Source organism: Caretta caretta, chromosome 8 (genome assembly GCF_965140235.1).
Source record: "Caretta caretta isolate rCarCar2 chromosome 8, rCarCar1.hap1, whole genome shotgun sequence".
Taxonomy (NCBI): Eukaryota; Metazoa; Chordata; order Testudines; family Cheloniidae; genus Caretta; species Caretta caretta.
In genome coordinates, this window is record NC_134213.1 from 89,621,158 (window position 1) to 89,637,652 (window position 16,495).

Below are 16,495 nucleotides of genomic sequence, written 5' to 3' on the forward strand. Positions count from 1 at the left end.
AAAAAAAATCTAATGTACTTTCCACCATGTATGCAGTTTACTTTTTGCTCATCACTCAGCATGGACAATGGAAATGGAGAGTCACCTTCACTTGTATTTATGGTCATATCATAATTGGTTTTATGTCCTCCATGTTGCAATATTTGAGTTGCAAACACTGAGGGGGAATAGTTAAATCTAAACAAAAAAAAACAGTGTCTTTTTAAAATGTGGGAAAAAATCTTAAAGTTAGTTTGTTTTTCTCTTTTAAACAAAAATGCCACCCACCCACATCAACGGGTGGGGGAAACTGACGGGGCCAGCGAGGCAAGGGGGATGGCCCCAGTAGCAAGAGAGGGAGAGATTCGCCAAGGGATAATAGGTAGTTCCTTCCCTTTGGGACTCTCTAGCACCCATTGGCCGGGGGGGGGGGGGGAGGGAGGGGGCTGATTGGCCAGCATTCCCCAGCTCCCAGGAGTTAGCCCGGTGCAGGAGCCATGTGGAGCATCTTTTGGCTCCATTCCAGAAGCCCACCCTATCCACCCAAACTAGGAATGGGAACCTAGCCTGACAGAGGCTGCTAGTCTATCCCATCATTTGTTTAACTTATATATCCTAAATAAGAACTAAGTTCTGCCCTTTGGATACATCCCATTACCTGGGATGCACACAGATACTAGGGCAGAATTTAGCCCTAAGAGATTGTAGTATAGACACTTTATAATACACTATTACTTGACAGAGTTTTGGCAATACAAAGAAAACAAAACTAAAGAACTTAAAAAAAGCTAATAGTGGAGGTATTTATTGATCATTACAAGATTTTCTGTTGGGTTTTTTTCTGGCTTTTGCCAAATGTATTGGATTATCCTACTAAACCTGCCTTTTTTAACATTATGTTGGTTTTCCAGAGAGCATAACCTCAAGTTCTATAATCGATTTGGAAAGTGTTATTCTTGCCAGAATCCACAAAGAAGAGGAAGACCATTCTGAAGCTATATTAAAATCAGAAAAATTTCAGCAGGATTTATTTTTTATGGAAAGGGTTCTAATGGAGAATGTTTTTCAGCCCAAACTTGCAGCTTATCGGCAACTTCCTGTTCTTATAGGTATACTTCTCATCAGTTAAGTCATTCTCAATATGAAGGAGCCTGTTTTGCATGCTAAGAAATATACCAAGTAAAAATGCCCCTACTCTGAAGTCTTGACAGAGGAATCAGTTCTGTTAGATAAAGACAAAGGTCGGGGAAGGATTTGCAAAACCCAAACTGGGGTTGTTCAGTACTATGCTCCATTTTACCAACACCCCCAAAAAATATACATGGAGCTTTCTGGAAGGTTTGGATAAATGGTTCTTGAGCTGGCTCATCTCCACTATTAACAGCAGTAAACTGACACCAGTTTCCACAGTGTTTGTCAAACTAGTTTTTACATTGTATCTTGAGCTTCCAGAAACAATATGGTTTCATGGACAGAGCACTGGACTGGGACTCAAAAGACTTGGGATCTGTTCCTGGCTCTCCCACTAACCTGCTGGGTGACCGCAGGCAAATCACTTCCCCAGCCTGTGCCTTGGCTTATCCCCATTTGATAGATGGGAACAATGATACTGACCTCCTCTGTAAAGCACTTTGAGATCTACTGCTGAAAAGTGCTAGATATGATTGTTTAGTATGTTTTCTTGGTAGTACAGCCGTTCACTAGAATACACAGTCTTTCAGCTCAGCTCTGAGTAAAATTCAGGCCAGACTGGTAGTAAAAGTTTAATCAACTGATGGCTGTTCAGTTCCTTTGAAAAATGAGAAGGTGGATTCACTGCAGATCATAAGTGGCACTTATTGGACTATTGTTGGCAATCTCAATAAAGAAGCCAACAACTGACTGGTGGGAGAGACTGAACTACCATTTTACCCCTTAGGGGAAATCCAGTTAAAAACGGGATTAAAAACATATGAAGTGAGGAAGTTCACATGGCCATGGCCTATATTATACATGTTCACCAGACAGAGGGCTTCAAGCTTCCCAGGCTGTCAATCCAACACTGACCACAAACAATTCATTCAAATTTTTAAGGAGGAGAGGGGGAAAACCCACCGCTACACACACCCTGCATTTTAAAGGGCCCAGAAGAGCTTGCAGACTTAGCTTTTGCCCCACTTATCCCCACGTCAGAAATTTCAAATCTTGCATCCTCTCATGGCGTAAATCCCGGAGTGGTATTTGCTCTTGTTTGATGCTTTAAAAATCAGGGAAGTAGATAAGGGAAAGATTTTCAAAAGCTCAGATGGGAGTTAGGTGCCCAGTTCCTATTTGAAAGTCTACAGTGGAGCCATATTACTTCACAAGAATGACTTGACATCCCTTCCAGATTCGCAAATTTTGTTAACTGGCAACTAAGGAAAAAAACCCTAACAAATTAAATATAAATATACTTTGCACATTTATATTGACCAATGCAATTTCACTGTAATTATAACATTTCAGAGTAACCATTAAATGTGCTATGGCGACAATTTTCAAACCTGGATCCATAAAATTTGGCAGCAAAGTTGAAAAATTTACTACTTAGATTAATCACTAAATAGGAGGAAACTTTCCTTGGGGGATAGATTATGCTATAACTACCTCCTGCCGGGTTCTTGAACCCTCCTGTGAAACATCCAGTACTGGACACTGTTGGTGATGGGACATTGGACTGTCTGGATCGCTGGTCTGTTCCAGAATGCTAGTTCCCATGATCCTACAAAAATGTTGGCCAAATTTTGAAAAAGTCATGAAATCTTAGTTCTCTGAATCTTCATTGCAGTGCTCTGCTATGAAAACTTTGCTGAGAAGTGGGATGAGATCATTGTGTTTCTGGTCAGAATTAGCAGGATTGCAGATTAGTGGAGTACTACTATGATTCTACTGTATTTGTTGCACTTTAGAACCAGTTCTTACATCTGATGCTGGCAAAGAGGAAGCAGAAACAGAGGAAGCAGAAGAGGAGGAGCAGGAGGAGGAGGAAGGAGCGGGGGAGGAAGAGGAGGAAGAGCAAAAGGAAACAGTAGTTAGTTCATCAATTTTGTTAGATCTGAGCGAAGCACCAGAAGAAATCTTACCGCCCAGTCTGGAACGACTGTGGTCCTATACATGTGAATCAACTAATGGCCACAGTGTGAGCAGCATGGCTTGGAACAAGCTAAATCCAGTGAGTTACCAAATTTATTCTTCTAAACTTTTTTCTAGAATTGAGTGGGTAATTGTCAAGGTAAAATACTAGCTCGGGTTTGATACACCCTGCTTGAGCAGGGTTTCAGATGCTGGGTAGATGTGTGACGGGGAGGGATTCATCCCTGAGGTCAGACAGGTGGTAGTTGCTTCCTGCAGTCTGTATCCTTCTTTGCCTTTGCTGACTTAGCCACATTGATCCACTCTTTCATGACCTTCAGGATAGATAATTGCACCTCACCATTTCTAAGAATGAGCAAATCTACCTTGAGAGATCTTCAGATGGTTCAGTATGCAGCAGTTTACCTTGTCAGCAGCACTGGTCTCAAAGAGCACTTGACCAGGTTCAGATAACTACAGTTCTGAACTACAGTTCAGATAACTACACGCTTATAGAATTCTGGGTCAAATTCAAAATCTCAGCACTAATCTTTAAGACTATTCATGGCATTGATCCAAGATAGTGTAGAGACCACCTCTTGCTCTGTGACAATGATCTCCCTAGACCGCTGCATTTCTCAGGAATGAGGACACCAACAACCTTGAGAGTAAGACTCATGAGAATGGCAGGCACAGCTTTCACAGCAGCTCGTACAAGATTGTAGAACTCACTTCCTGTGGAGCTCAGAATGACCTCAGAGCTCTTTAGTGTCAGAGCAGTATACATCTCATTTCTTGATTTAGCTTTCCCAAGGTGACAACAAAAATAACCATGTAGGGGAAGAAGGTAAAAATGGGGGAGGAGGAATATAAAGACAATCAGACTACCTAAGGGGAAAAAGGGAGGAAATATGGCCACGTATAAGGTCTTTGGGCCAGATCTTCAGATGTAAATTGGTATAAATCCGTTGGCCTGTTGGATACTGATCCATATGTTCATACTGACTAGCCACAAACTAAGAATTATAAGACCATTCAGATGCTTATTTTCAAAATGCTTATTTCACAAAAAAATGGTTGTTTTATGTAGAAAAATACAATTTAAAGGAGTTGAAGAGTAAGGGCCTTGCTTGTTACTTATAAACCACAAGGTGTAAAGAGCGGTGGCAATCATAAAAATATTATTTGTCTTCCCTCCTCAAAATATTAAACCCTGGAAACATTTACCATATTGTATCAAATACTGCACATTAAAATATGTTTATAAAACACTTTGTATACACCTATATAAAATGGACAGATTTTTATAGGGGCCTCCCTTTTTTTGGGCACAATTTGTGCTCACTAAAATTGCTCTTGCAATTAATTTTCACTCATGCATAGTGAGTAGTGCCTTACACTTACTGCATTAGAATCTGACTCTAAATCTTATTTACTGTAATTACCTTACTTTGCTTATATGACTACATTACTGAGGCTGTGTACTTTGTACTGGGTACTAAGTTATCTAAGTAGAAGGATTTGCACACTTAACTGCTGGCAGAAAGCTGCCACTTAAAATTCTAGCTTTAAATTTCTGATTTAATTGAAGTATATCCACCAATCTGTACTTTTGGGTTTTAGGATCTTTTGGCTGTTGGTTATGGGCAATTTGGTTTTCAAGAACAGAAGAAAGGCTTGGCTTGCTGCTGGTCACTCAAGAACCCTATGGTAACACAAGTAGAGCTAAAGCACAATTTATTTTAGTTCTTGTTACTTTAAGACTTTTTTTGCTGTAATAATTTTTTATGGTTTAATAGCAGATCATTGAGTTTCCCTTTGCTTGAGAAAGCAAGACATATAGCAGTAATATTATTTTGTTAGCCCAGACTGAACCCCTTCTGGAAAATGGATAATAATTAACAATTCTTATTTTTAAAATGTCTAAACTACCTTACTGCTCGTGAAAAATGCTAGAAAAAACTGGAGACTAAAGATCTCCTCTTATTCGCAGGACAGTTACAGCAAAGGGAACAAGGGTACTGCACACTTGCTCCACAATAGCCTGCCAATGTGCCTCAGATTTGACCTGGAGGAAGTATCTATAGAAAGTAGTCTCTGTGCCCATTCACCCTCTGTACTGTGGTTTTGTAATATAGACATCTGTCCACAGGGAACTGAACTCATGTCACAAAGACTATAAAACAGCTGGTTAGAACAGTCAGTTTAAACCAACTTAGGCTATGTCTACACTGCACTTTCGTCATTAATTGACAAAGGACATACGTTTTAACGACAAATCGCCAGTGTGAACAGCGCTTTGTTGATAGGAGACACTCTCCCACCGACAAAGCTACCACCCTCATTGGGATAGGTTTATTTTGTCATAAGAAGAGCTCTTTCCTGGTGACAAAGAGAGGCTACTCTTTGTGCCTTACAGTGACAAGGCTTTAGCAGCACGTGCTTCTGTGCTTCTGTAAGCTGCGCAGTGTAGACATAGCCTTAGACTGGGCAACCTAAGAATGAAAAGCTCTGTATTCCATTTCCAATCCCCTAGCCAAGATTATGAATTAATCAGTTCAGCTATTACCTGGATTAGATCCAGGCGTGCAGTTCCTCCTATAGAGATTTTTATACAGTAGGGAAAGCTCTTTTAAGCATTTCAAATATAAAAACAAATTTATTTACCGTGCATTTGTTTTCCCATAATCTTCCTACAGTTGCAAATTGAGGATATTTGTATTTTAAATTTAGGGTTTCCCCTTCCCAGTCCATCTTCTCGTCTGCAATAAATTTTTCGCTGTATGAAAAAAAGTAGATATTTTAAATTTAATTTCAACATCTGCAGAATGTAACTTGTCATGATATTTTCAATAAACAGCAGATTTCAAAGATAACATTTAAAAAGTTGATGTTTCTATGAGAATAGTGATCCTTGCCAAAATAAATTTTTGAATTAAAAAAAATGAAAATGAGGGTTTTCTTTTAATATAGAATAATTTTCACTCAAAAATGTGAAAACTCAATTTTTCACAAAATCAAATTTTCTGAAATCAAAACAAAATGCAGAAACCTCATTCTGAAGTTTTCCAGCTTCACTGTAAATATTTCACACAGCCCTAGCCATGATGCAGATTTCCATGGAAACACTTTGTAATGTCACCAACTCAAATTTGAGTTCATTACCAAATCAAGTAAAAAAGACGATAACCTATCAGGGAAAATGCTCTTATTCAGATACATCTGGGATGAGAGTAAAAAACAGACAATAACTGGGTAGGCAACTGGACATTTCTGTAACTCTCTCTTCTTTCAATTTTGCTCCAATCTGATGCGTTCCCTTTTCAATAAGTAAAAGAGATGTGCTTAGATGTATCTGGGTTCTTCTCAGCACTGCCACTTGTGCGCATCTGCTGTATGACCTTGGACAAGTAACTTCATCTCTCTGTATCTGAATTTCCCCATGTGTTAAATCAGGATGTAGGGCTTGTCTACATTGCCCCACACTTCGGATTATGGGGGTGTGAAGAGTAGAGCGCACCAAAGTGCTGCACTGTAATGCCCTTGTGTAGACACTGTGGGTGTGAACCAAAACGTTCCTAGTTTGTGCTTGAAGAGGACTATGTTAACAGGTCTACATTAATGCAAATTAGGAACTTTTTAGTTTGCACCTGGAGTGTCCACGCTGGGGAACTATAGTGCAGCATTTTGGTGTACACTCACACCCCATAGTCCAGACTGCAAGTCAGTATAGATATAGCCAAACTTCCCTTTTTAATGTCATTTGATCTAGGGTTGGAAAGTGTTGTATAAGAGCACTGTATTTTTATTATTATTGTATTATTTTGTTTAAAAGCTATGCTATTTCTTATACACTCATCCATTTCTGCAAGCTTTTATATGACTAAAAGTTTGCAGGATCGGGACCTCAGGGTCTTATTCTCATTTCAGTATGTAATTGCTAGACAGTTCCTCGAAGAGAGGTTCTAAGATCTAGTAAGCTTTTATACTTACATCTTTAGGGCCAAATCTTGCTTGCACACAAATATTATTGACTTCAGTGAGACTACCTTTGAGTGAGATGAGTAAGATATGACCCTAAGTGTAGTAAGCTGGGCAGTGGAACTAAAAAAGGTGAAATGCCTGTAAAAATCAGATCTATCTGATAGAATGCAATAAAATTTGTATTGAAATGAATTGTTACATTCATTTACTATTCCTATAACATTTAATTTTCACTTCAAATGCAGTAGGATCCCAATTATCTGAACCCCCAAGATCCAAATTGCACTATATAATGACCTGCCCCTATGTGTCTGTGACTGTTAGCTCCTTTACAACTGACTCTGATTATATAGACAAATTTGAAGTCACCCAAACTGTTGAGATAATTGCATCACACTAAATGGTTCTGTAAAGGTCTAAAATGATTTGGCTCAATATTTGTTTTACATTTTTGATTCTTGAAAATCTAATTTTTTAAACACACAGTAAAAATGAATACTCACAATCAAATTTAAACAATGGTGGTGCTTCTATAAACATTACTCAGGGTAAAGCCAAGGTGTTATTCCTGAGTTAAGGAGTACAGAATAAGCCTCTAACTGGTGCCCTCCTTCCCTCTAACAGTTTAGATGTTCTATCACATCAGTATTTATGGTACCATGAAATTAACACAATACAGATCAACAATAATCAAGTTATTTCCATCTCTGCATTAGCTGAGTGCATAAGCATCAGAATTAAGAGCTGACATGTATTGAAACATACTTATTTTCAAACGAGTACCCTGATGACAATGGTTAAATTCAATGGCTTCCGTAGAGTTGCATCTTCTTACAAGGGCTAAATTTGGTCCATGTAGGCAATGCAATTCTTTATTTGCAGTCTATAAACGGTACATTGCATGAACATAGCACTCCAGTTTAGACTACCTAAATTACCTTACATTACAGTTTACCTCCAACTAAACTTCTGCTGATTAGAAAAACACATGAATAAAAAGCAGAGAAGATTAGATTTTAAATTGTGAGATGTACAAAAATTAGAAGTGGTGGTTTGCTTTTTTTCAAATGTCAGGTTTAGGTTGTAGTGGGGATCTGGATCCCATCCCACTTTATCCAACCCTCCAAAGTTCAGGGAAATTGTTGTCATTTACATGGTTCAGTTTAAACCCACCTCTAATTCAATTTACAATACAAAAGTCACATTTCTGCACAGCGCTCCTTTCAAATTTGACAACTGTAGCAGGAGATAGTAGTCTCAGTTATTTAGAATCTAGTCTTAAAGTTGAACCTGGTAAAGCATATGTAGGTTTAGAAAAATAGTGGGTAATCTAGCAATTAACTAACGCTCAGAAGAATGAAATAAATGTGCTATTTTCTTCTGTTCAGTGGCCAGAGCGTATTTATCAATGTGATCATGGTGTTACTGCATTGGATTTCTCTCTGGCAAACCCAAACCTTTTAGCAGTTGGAATGTACAGTGGCACAGTAGCCATCTATAATGTACAGACCCGTAATACCACAGCACTTTTGGACAGCAGGTAAGATTACAAATTCCCCACCTTGTTGTACTTCTTTCATGTCTTGTTAGTTGTGGACATTCCATTCCATTGCTAAAATTTAAATAAATGAGTGAACAGTAGTGCTCTTGAAAAAATGGATTCAGTGAATGCAGGGAAGTGCTGGATAATTCCCCCCTTCCCAGCTTTGCTAACGTCTCTCAATTCTGATTTGAAACATTTACACTGTACCCTACAATCCTGGGACTTACTTGAAAAGAAACTGTCAGGCATGAAGACTTTGATATGTATAAATGTCCATGAAAGTCTAGATTAGGCCAACCATGAAGTAGCGCCAGTACAACGATTCGGATACCTAAAGAAAAGTGCTTGAGTCCTTTAAACATTATTCTATAATTAAATATGTAAAAATATTTTCTAAAATGTACTTTTAAAACAATAGATACAGGTCTTAACACTGACTTTTCATAGAATCATAGAAGATTAGGGTTGGAAGAGACCTCAGGAGGTCATCTAGTCCAATCCCCTGCTCAAAGCAGGACCAACCCCAACTAAATCATCCCAGCCAGGGCTTTGTCAAGCCAGGCCTTAGAGGTTTTTAAGGATGGAGATTCCACCACCTCCACAGGTAACCCATTCCAGTGCCTCACCACCCTTCTAGTGAAAAAGTTTTTCCTCGTATCCAACCTAGTCCTTCCCCACCTCCCATGAAAATTAAAATAACCAATTAACACATGCCCACACTCCAGAGTGTTTGTTCCTAAGTTATGTACACACCAATTTTTTTGCTTATGTAGTAACGTTTTCAAAATGCATTCTCCCTTATTTCTGTTAACTTATAGCTCTGTTTGTGCGTTCCTTTATTTCAGTGAATCTTTTGATAAGCATATAGGTCCTGTGTGGCAGCTGAAGTGGATCGAACAGGACAGGGGCACAACGGGAGATGACAAAGGAGAGATATTAATCTCTATCTCAGCAGATGGCAGAATAACCAAGTGGCTTATACGCAAAGGACTAGGCTGCACTGGTGAGCATATTCTCTCAGGACTTTCTACACTGGGCTATTGCACAATACCTTATTCCAGGCAATTTCCCTGTGTAAACAGCCCGTAGATAAAACATTTCAGAATTGTTAAATATCTGAAGTACTTATGAGTTATTCAGAATGTTCTAATACGTCACTATCTCTTTCATGTAAAATTCATATTTCATGTACTGTCTATTTGCATAGATCTGATGAAACTGAAGCGAACCGCAAGTGAAAGGAAAAAACTAACCGGTGAAAAAGAAAAGAAAAGTGAAGCTCTGATATCTCGACAGGCACCTGGAATGTGCTTTGACTTTCATCCAAGGGTAGGCTCAGGAAATCCATTGTGATTATTAATGTTTCAAATTCAGTTGGCTGAAGTTTTATCTATCAGAACAAAACATTATAGGTCAGATCCTCAGCTGGTGTACACTGATGGAGCTAGACCATCACAGCTGAAGATTTCACCTTATGTGTTTAAACAAACACTAAGTTGTAGTAGTCTCCTGGATTCTGGAGACATAAGCTAGACAAGCCCTAACTGCTGCTCTAACTGTGAATATTCAGATAAGAATGAATGAAAATTTCAAAAGAAAAGCTGTATGGTGCCAGAAGATTAATACACTTGCCTTTTACTTTTAGCTGATTTTATTCAAGGTTGATTTAAGTCACCAATGAAACACATTTGGAAATCTTTCTTTTCCCAAGTGATTTTTTCCTGTCTCATGAGATCACTGCATGCATGTCTGCATTGTAGCTACTCTCTAATGAAAGCCCCCAAACAGTTCAAAAATGGAGATCAGGATTCAGGTATAGAGGAAGCTTGCACTGCAGTTGCCCATGTTTCTCCAGCAATAGCTATAGAATGGTTCTGATTTACATAAGCGCGAACAATATTACCCAAAACTGATCAGAGAGAAAACCAAACAAGCTAACCCCTATATTTTGTGAGTTTTACTGTTTTAATTATGTTGCTCTTGATTGACTTTGGGCCTGATCCCAAGGGCAGGTGAACAAACACAACTCTTATTGAAGTCAGTGGGAATCTGAGTGCTCCGCATCTCCCAGCAATTTCACAGCCTAAACTCCACACAGCTCTTTAAATATGTCAGGATAAATATCCTACAGGGTGAATCCCAGTTTGGAATAACTGCGTTGTGCAGGAAGTCAGACTAGACAATCATAATGGTCCCTTCTGACCGTAAAGTCTATGATTCTATGATCTGGATTTTTGTTTCAGAATACTAATATATATCTGGCTGGAACAGAAGAAGGACATATTCACAAATGTTCTTGTTCATATAATGAGCAGTTCCTAGAGACCTACCGAGGTCATAAGGTAGGTAAAATTAAATAACAGAAAAAGTGATTGGATCAGTTAGATCTCAGAAGAAATGTTTGATTATATGGAATAAGTTTATTTAATTTGTTATATTCAGTAGACGACACACTTGCAACACAGATTTTAAAACCAAAGCCAAAGTAGCTTAGTAAGAAGGCTACAAGATATAAAGCATTCAAAACTCTTTTGAAATTATGCTCTTCAGTATATAGATTCTTTAAGAATTACTAATCCTTTCTTAAAGCTTTAACTGCTACTAATTTAAATTTAGTCCTGGCTTTATTTAAAATTAATAATCAGATCAGTGATCTCATTGACCTGGAACTCATGGGTTAATATGGTAAAATGTCCACACGAGTTTTAACAACCCCAATTGCTCTGCACCTCAGTTTTGTCTCGTCCAGCAGATTGCATTCCCAAGAGTAGTTTTTCCTAACGTCCTGACAGGGCATTGAATCAGTAGTGACTCAGAGGGAAAAACGAAACCCCTACTGAATCATCAACAGCACCAACAAAATATTTTTGGTCTTAGAACAAACAGCACATCCTGTGATCTTTGCTGTCCGAACACGCTGCCTATGACAGTGAAATAATAGTATTGTCAGTATTGTCTGTATATATATATATATAATGCAATATATAATGACAGATTGTCAAAGACACAAAGGGCACCCAGCTCCCATTTAAAATAATTGGGAGTTGGGCGCCTAGTTCGCTTAAGATCTTTTGAAAATCCCAGCCTGCTAGCTTTGGAGTAACATGCAATTCCTTTTCCCCCCCATGTTAAGGGTCCTGTGTACAAGATAGCATGGAATCCATTCAGTACTGACATGTTTTTAAGCTGCTCTGCGGACTGGAGTATTATTTTATGGCGCCAAGATTCACTAAGGCCCATTTTAACTTTCAGTTCCACCACTGATGTTGTTCATGACATTATGTGGTCTCCAAAATCAGCCTTTGTATTTGCAGCAGTGAATGAAGGCAGAGTGGAAATTTGGGACCTGAGTGTCAGCACGTAAGTAATAACTTTTCTTGCATAGGATTCTGAAGTAATACAAAGACACACTAACTCTTATAAAATATTTAATTATGGTAGTGTCCAAAGGCCCCAGTTGGTAATGGTGCCTGACCATTATAATTACAAAGCATTTAGATGTAATAACATTGTATTGCGTTCACCGTACAGGCAACAGGTAGCATGTACTAAAGAAAATCCAGGGCTGGGCGCTGGATGGCTCAGGGAACTGGGGGCTGCTCTTTTGCCACAGGAGTCCTGATTCTACCACTTCCATGTGTTTTTAAAAAACATCCTTGAGCTTTAACTTTTTGGGACTTTTGCACATGAGCAACAGATACCAGTGGGGGTTGGGACACCTGCCCCTTCTCCTCCTCTTCAGTTTTTTGATGAAAAGTGAGTATAAAAGGGTGTCAGATCAGAATTATCTACTCGCTTACACTGATGATAGCACCGCACACGCACTTTGCCCAGCATAAATGACTGTACCAAGTGCAATGCAGCAGAGAACTAGGTCCAGTGTATCAGTCACTAAAAAGCAAATGGTTTGTATTCTAAAAAATGAAAAATCTCCAGCTATTAGGCAGTAGACCAGATGATTTTCAGATAGCCAGGATACCCTGGTTAGCGAGGGTTGGGATTTGAGTTGTATTTATCAGAGAACTCGCAAAATGCACTTTCACCATTACTTAAGGTTTTAGATTTTAGTTTGCCCAGATAATAAAAGTGAAAAGTAAAGGTTCAGCAATACTAGGATTAGCCGATTCCTGTAACAGTCATCTAGACAAATGCCCCATTGGTCTCATTTCTAGTAGATACTAACATCATCTCATTTTTTGGTTTCAGTTTGGACCCCCTGATTGTGACTTTTGCCAACCCGGGAGTGAAATTCACAACTGTGCTTTTTGCTAGAAACACAGACTGCATTCTTATAGGGGACAATAATGGAATCGTAGGTGTGTATGAGCTGAGGAACATGACTGCTTCAGATAGTAATAAGGTACGACTAACTGGATAAGAGGGTTGATCCTAAGATGCCCATATACTTATCTGGGTTCCTCTTCCTTCATTAAGCATTTATCTTAAAGAACTAGGTTGAAAAAGGTTTAGCTAATAAAGGTTTAGCTAATAATAAATGTGTAACAACACATGGAATGCAAGAATGGATTCAAAGCACAGCTGGCTCCTGCTCTTATACGTGCATAAAAATAGGATTTCTGAACCAGAGGGATACATGAGGTCCAATTCAGGACTTAGACTCCACTTGATTGAAAAGCTGCAGCCAGGAGGGGAACCACTGGGTACAGTTTTTGGATTTTCTCCCAAAAGCTGCAGAGTTCACACATATTCCACTGATTCTCTAAGGCCAGAGTCAAAGGAGTCTGTTGTTTTTTTTCAGGGTAGAGGAAGGAGTCAGCGGTGTGGTCTGCACATTTTATCACATACCCTCTTATAACATACCCTCTTGATCATCTACACACACACACACACACACAAATTTTATCCCTAGCCTGAGTAATCTCCATGTCCAGCTGATTCTGCATGCACACTCCCAGCCATCCAGAACAGAGGGTCACATTAATGCTGTCCTCTCCTTGGCAAACTCACTAGCCTCTTTTCTCCACCTTAGCTTTACTCTGGCAGAAAAATAATTGCCTTGCTCCTGCAAGGACTTTCCTGTCCCAAAATCCAGGTCTCTCCAGTTTCCTTGGACTAGTACTGAGTGAATCTTCCTAGAGTACAGCTGTTGTGGACTTCATGCTAACACAGGCAGCAATGTTAAAGCAGTGAATCCCTGCTGCTCACCTCGCCCCTTTCTTTTAACAGCCATATCTGTGCCAATTTATCCTGAAGCTCTCCTGTGGGCAGAGAATGTGCTGATTAAATCAAACAACCCTGGCTCCCTCGTCCTTCCTAGAGCAGTCTGCAAAGGTCTTGGGCATTCTAATAACTGGTGCGTCCATGTTACAGTGGGGTCTGGCAGACTCATTATCTGGATCCCTGAACTATACTGCTTAAATCCATTCATAGCTCTACCACTGTCTGTGCACCACTGGGCAAGTAACTTAATTGCTCTGTGCTTCAGTTTCCCAATTAGTAAAATGGGGTTATTACCCACCTTTGTAAAGCACACTGATTTCAGTGTAAAACAGTATGTAAAAGTAATATTCATAGAATATCAGGGACCTCTGGAGGTCATCTAGTCTAACCCCCTGCTCAAAGCTGGACCAACCCCCAATTTTTGCCCCAGATCCCTAAATGGCCTCCTCAAGGATTGAACTCACAACCCTGGGTTTAGCAGACCAATGCTCAAACCACTGAGCTGTCCATCCCCTCCATCTATTTGGGAAGAGAAAATGCTAACCTTAATGAGAGCCGCACTTGGTGAATTAAACAATAGTTATTATCTGTGTTACCATTGTGCCTAGGAGCCCTAGTCATGGACCCGGACCTTCTTGTACTAGGCACTGTGCAAACAAAACAAAAAGATGTTCCTGCCCCAAAGAGCTTAGAATTTAAGTAATAACTGTTACACTTACAAAAAAAATTATTGCACAATTACCACTGTAAGTTACAAAACTTCTCTAAATTTTTTAAGCACAGAAAATTCTGCAGTAAATTCAGGTGAAAAGATAGTCTTGTGGTTAAGGCATTGGACTGGGACACGCGATCTGTGTTAAGTTACCATCTCTGACACAGATGTCCTGTGTGACCTTGGATGAGTCACTTATTTAGGCTGTGTGCTTCAGATCCCTGTTTGTAAAATGTGGATACTATTTCTCTTTGGCCTGGTCTACACTACGAATTTATGTTGGATTTAGCAGCGTTAAATCGAATTAACCCTGCACCCGTCCACATAACAAAGCCATTTTTTTCGACATAAAGGGCTCTTAAAACTGATTTCTGTACTCCTCCCCAGTGAGGGGATTAGCACTGAAATCGACATCGCCGTTTCGAATTAGGGTTAGTGTGGACGCAATTCAAAGGTATTGGCCTTCGGGAGCTATCCCACAGTGCACCATTATGACTGCTCTGGCCAGAACTCTGAACGCGGATGCACTGGCCAGGTGTACAAGAAAAGCCCCGGGAACTTTTGAATCTCATTTCCTGTTTGGCCAGACGAGCTCATCAGCACAGGTGACCATGCAGTCCCAGAATCGAAAAAGAGCTCCAGCATGGACCGAATGGGAGGTACTGGATCTGATCGCTGTATGGGGAGAGGAATCCGTGCTATCGGAACTATGTTCCAAAAGACGAAATGCCAAAACATTTCAAAAAAATCTCCGAGGCCATGAGGGACAGAGGCTACAGCAGGGACGCAACACAGTGCCGCGTGAAACTTAAGGAGCTCAGACAAGCGTACCAGAAAACCAAAGAATCAAACGGACGCTCCGGGACAGAGCCCCAGACATGCCGCTTCTATGCTGAGCTGCATGCAATTCTAGGGGGAGCCACCACCACTACCCCACCTCTGTCTGTGGACTCCAATGATGGGGTACTCTCCCCCATGCCTGAGGATTTTGCGGACGGGGAAGATGAGGAGGAGGAGGACGAGCTTGAGGAGAGCACACAGCACACCATTCTCCCTGACAGCCAGGATCTTTTTATCACCCTGACTGACATTCCCAATCCAACGCAGGCGGAGAAGGGACCTCTGGTGAGTGTATCTTTTTAAATATAATACATGTTATAAAAGCAAGTGTTTTTTAATGATTAAGTAGCCCTGAGGACTTGGGATGCATTCGTGGCCAGTACAGCTGCTGGTAAAGTCTGTTAATGTGTCTGGGGATGGAGCGGAAATCCTCCAGGGACATCTCCATGAAGCTCTCCTGGAGGTACTCTAAAAGCCTTTCCAGAAGGTTTCTGGAGAGAGCAGCCTTATTCTGTCATCCATTTACCACGCCATGCTAGTAGCAAGTAATCTGGTATCATTGCATGACAAAGCCTGGCAGCGTATGGTCCCGGTGTTTGCTGGCATTCAAGCAACATCCGTTCTTTATCTCTCTGTGTTATCCTCAGGAGAGTGATATCATTCATGGTAACCTGGTTGAAATAGGGGAATTTAATTAAGGGGACATACAGAGGTGGCCGTTCCTCCTGGGCTGTTTTCCTGTGGCTGAAAAGAAATCCTCCCTGGAGTTAGCCACACGGTGGGAGTGGGGGCCATTGGCACTGAGCTGTTCGCGTTTGGGTAGCAGGGATCTTCCCTGATACCAGCCACATGGTGGGGTGAGGGGTAAAGCAATCATCCCAGAGAATTGGATGGGCGAGGGAGTTAGTTTGGTTTCTGCTACTGCATGTTAACAGGAAAACCGCAGCACTAAATGGCCAACTCAACTTGCTTTGCTTGGTATGGGAGAGGAGGGCGCTGAAGTTTGCAGAAGCCAAAAGACTATGGCTTACCAGGCCGCCTGCAAGCTGAATTCTGCTGCCCGGCACTGCATGTGTGATCTCTAACACCAAAGCCGCAGGCACTCAATATAAGATGTAAAATGGAATCTTGTACCAAAATCACATGTGCTATGTAATGTGAATAGT

At 40.3% G+C, this 16,495-nt stretch overlaps 1 protein-coding gene across 6 annotated transcripts in view; it reads left to right on the forward strand.

Moving 5' to 3' along the window:
- The window catches only part of DNAI4 (dynein axonemal intermediate chain 4), a 42,298-nt gene that overhangs the window by 11,874 nt on the left and 13,929 nt on the right, over window positions 1-16,495 (forward strand). For 2 of the 6 annotated variants that reach the window (XR_007358109.2, XR_007358110.2), the window contains exons 8-17: window positions 891-1,088; window positions 2,907-3,169; window positions 4,693-4,779; window positions 8,442-8,593; window positions 9,442-9,599; window positions 9,804-9,925; window positions 10,840-10,938; window positions 11,730-11,956; window positions 12,803-12,956; window positions 15,077-15,614. Coding sequence is in view for 4 of the 6 variants with exons in the window: in XM_075131758.1 (XP_074987859.1) it covers window positions 891-1,088; window positions 2,907-3,169; window positions 4,693-4,779; window positions 8,442-8,593; window positions 9,442-9,599; window positions 9,804-9,925; window positions 10,840-10,938; window positions 11,730-11,956; window positions 12,803-12,956 (1,460 nt within the window). In the remaining 2 variants the exon portion in view is untranslated. Of the gene's footprint in view, window positions 1-890; window positions 1,089-2,906; window positions 3,170-4,692; window positions 4,780-8,441; window positions 8,594-9,441; window positions 9,600-9,803; window positions 9,926-10,839; window positions 10,939-11,729; window positions 11,957-12,802; window positions 12,957-15,076; window positions 15,615-16,495 lie in introns of those variants that run through there. The other 4 variants (XM_075131758.1, XM_048861918.2, XM_048861919.2 and 1 more) reach the window with 3 other exon arrangements.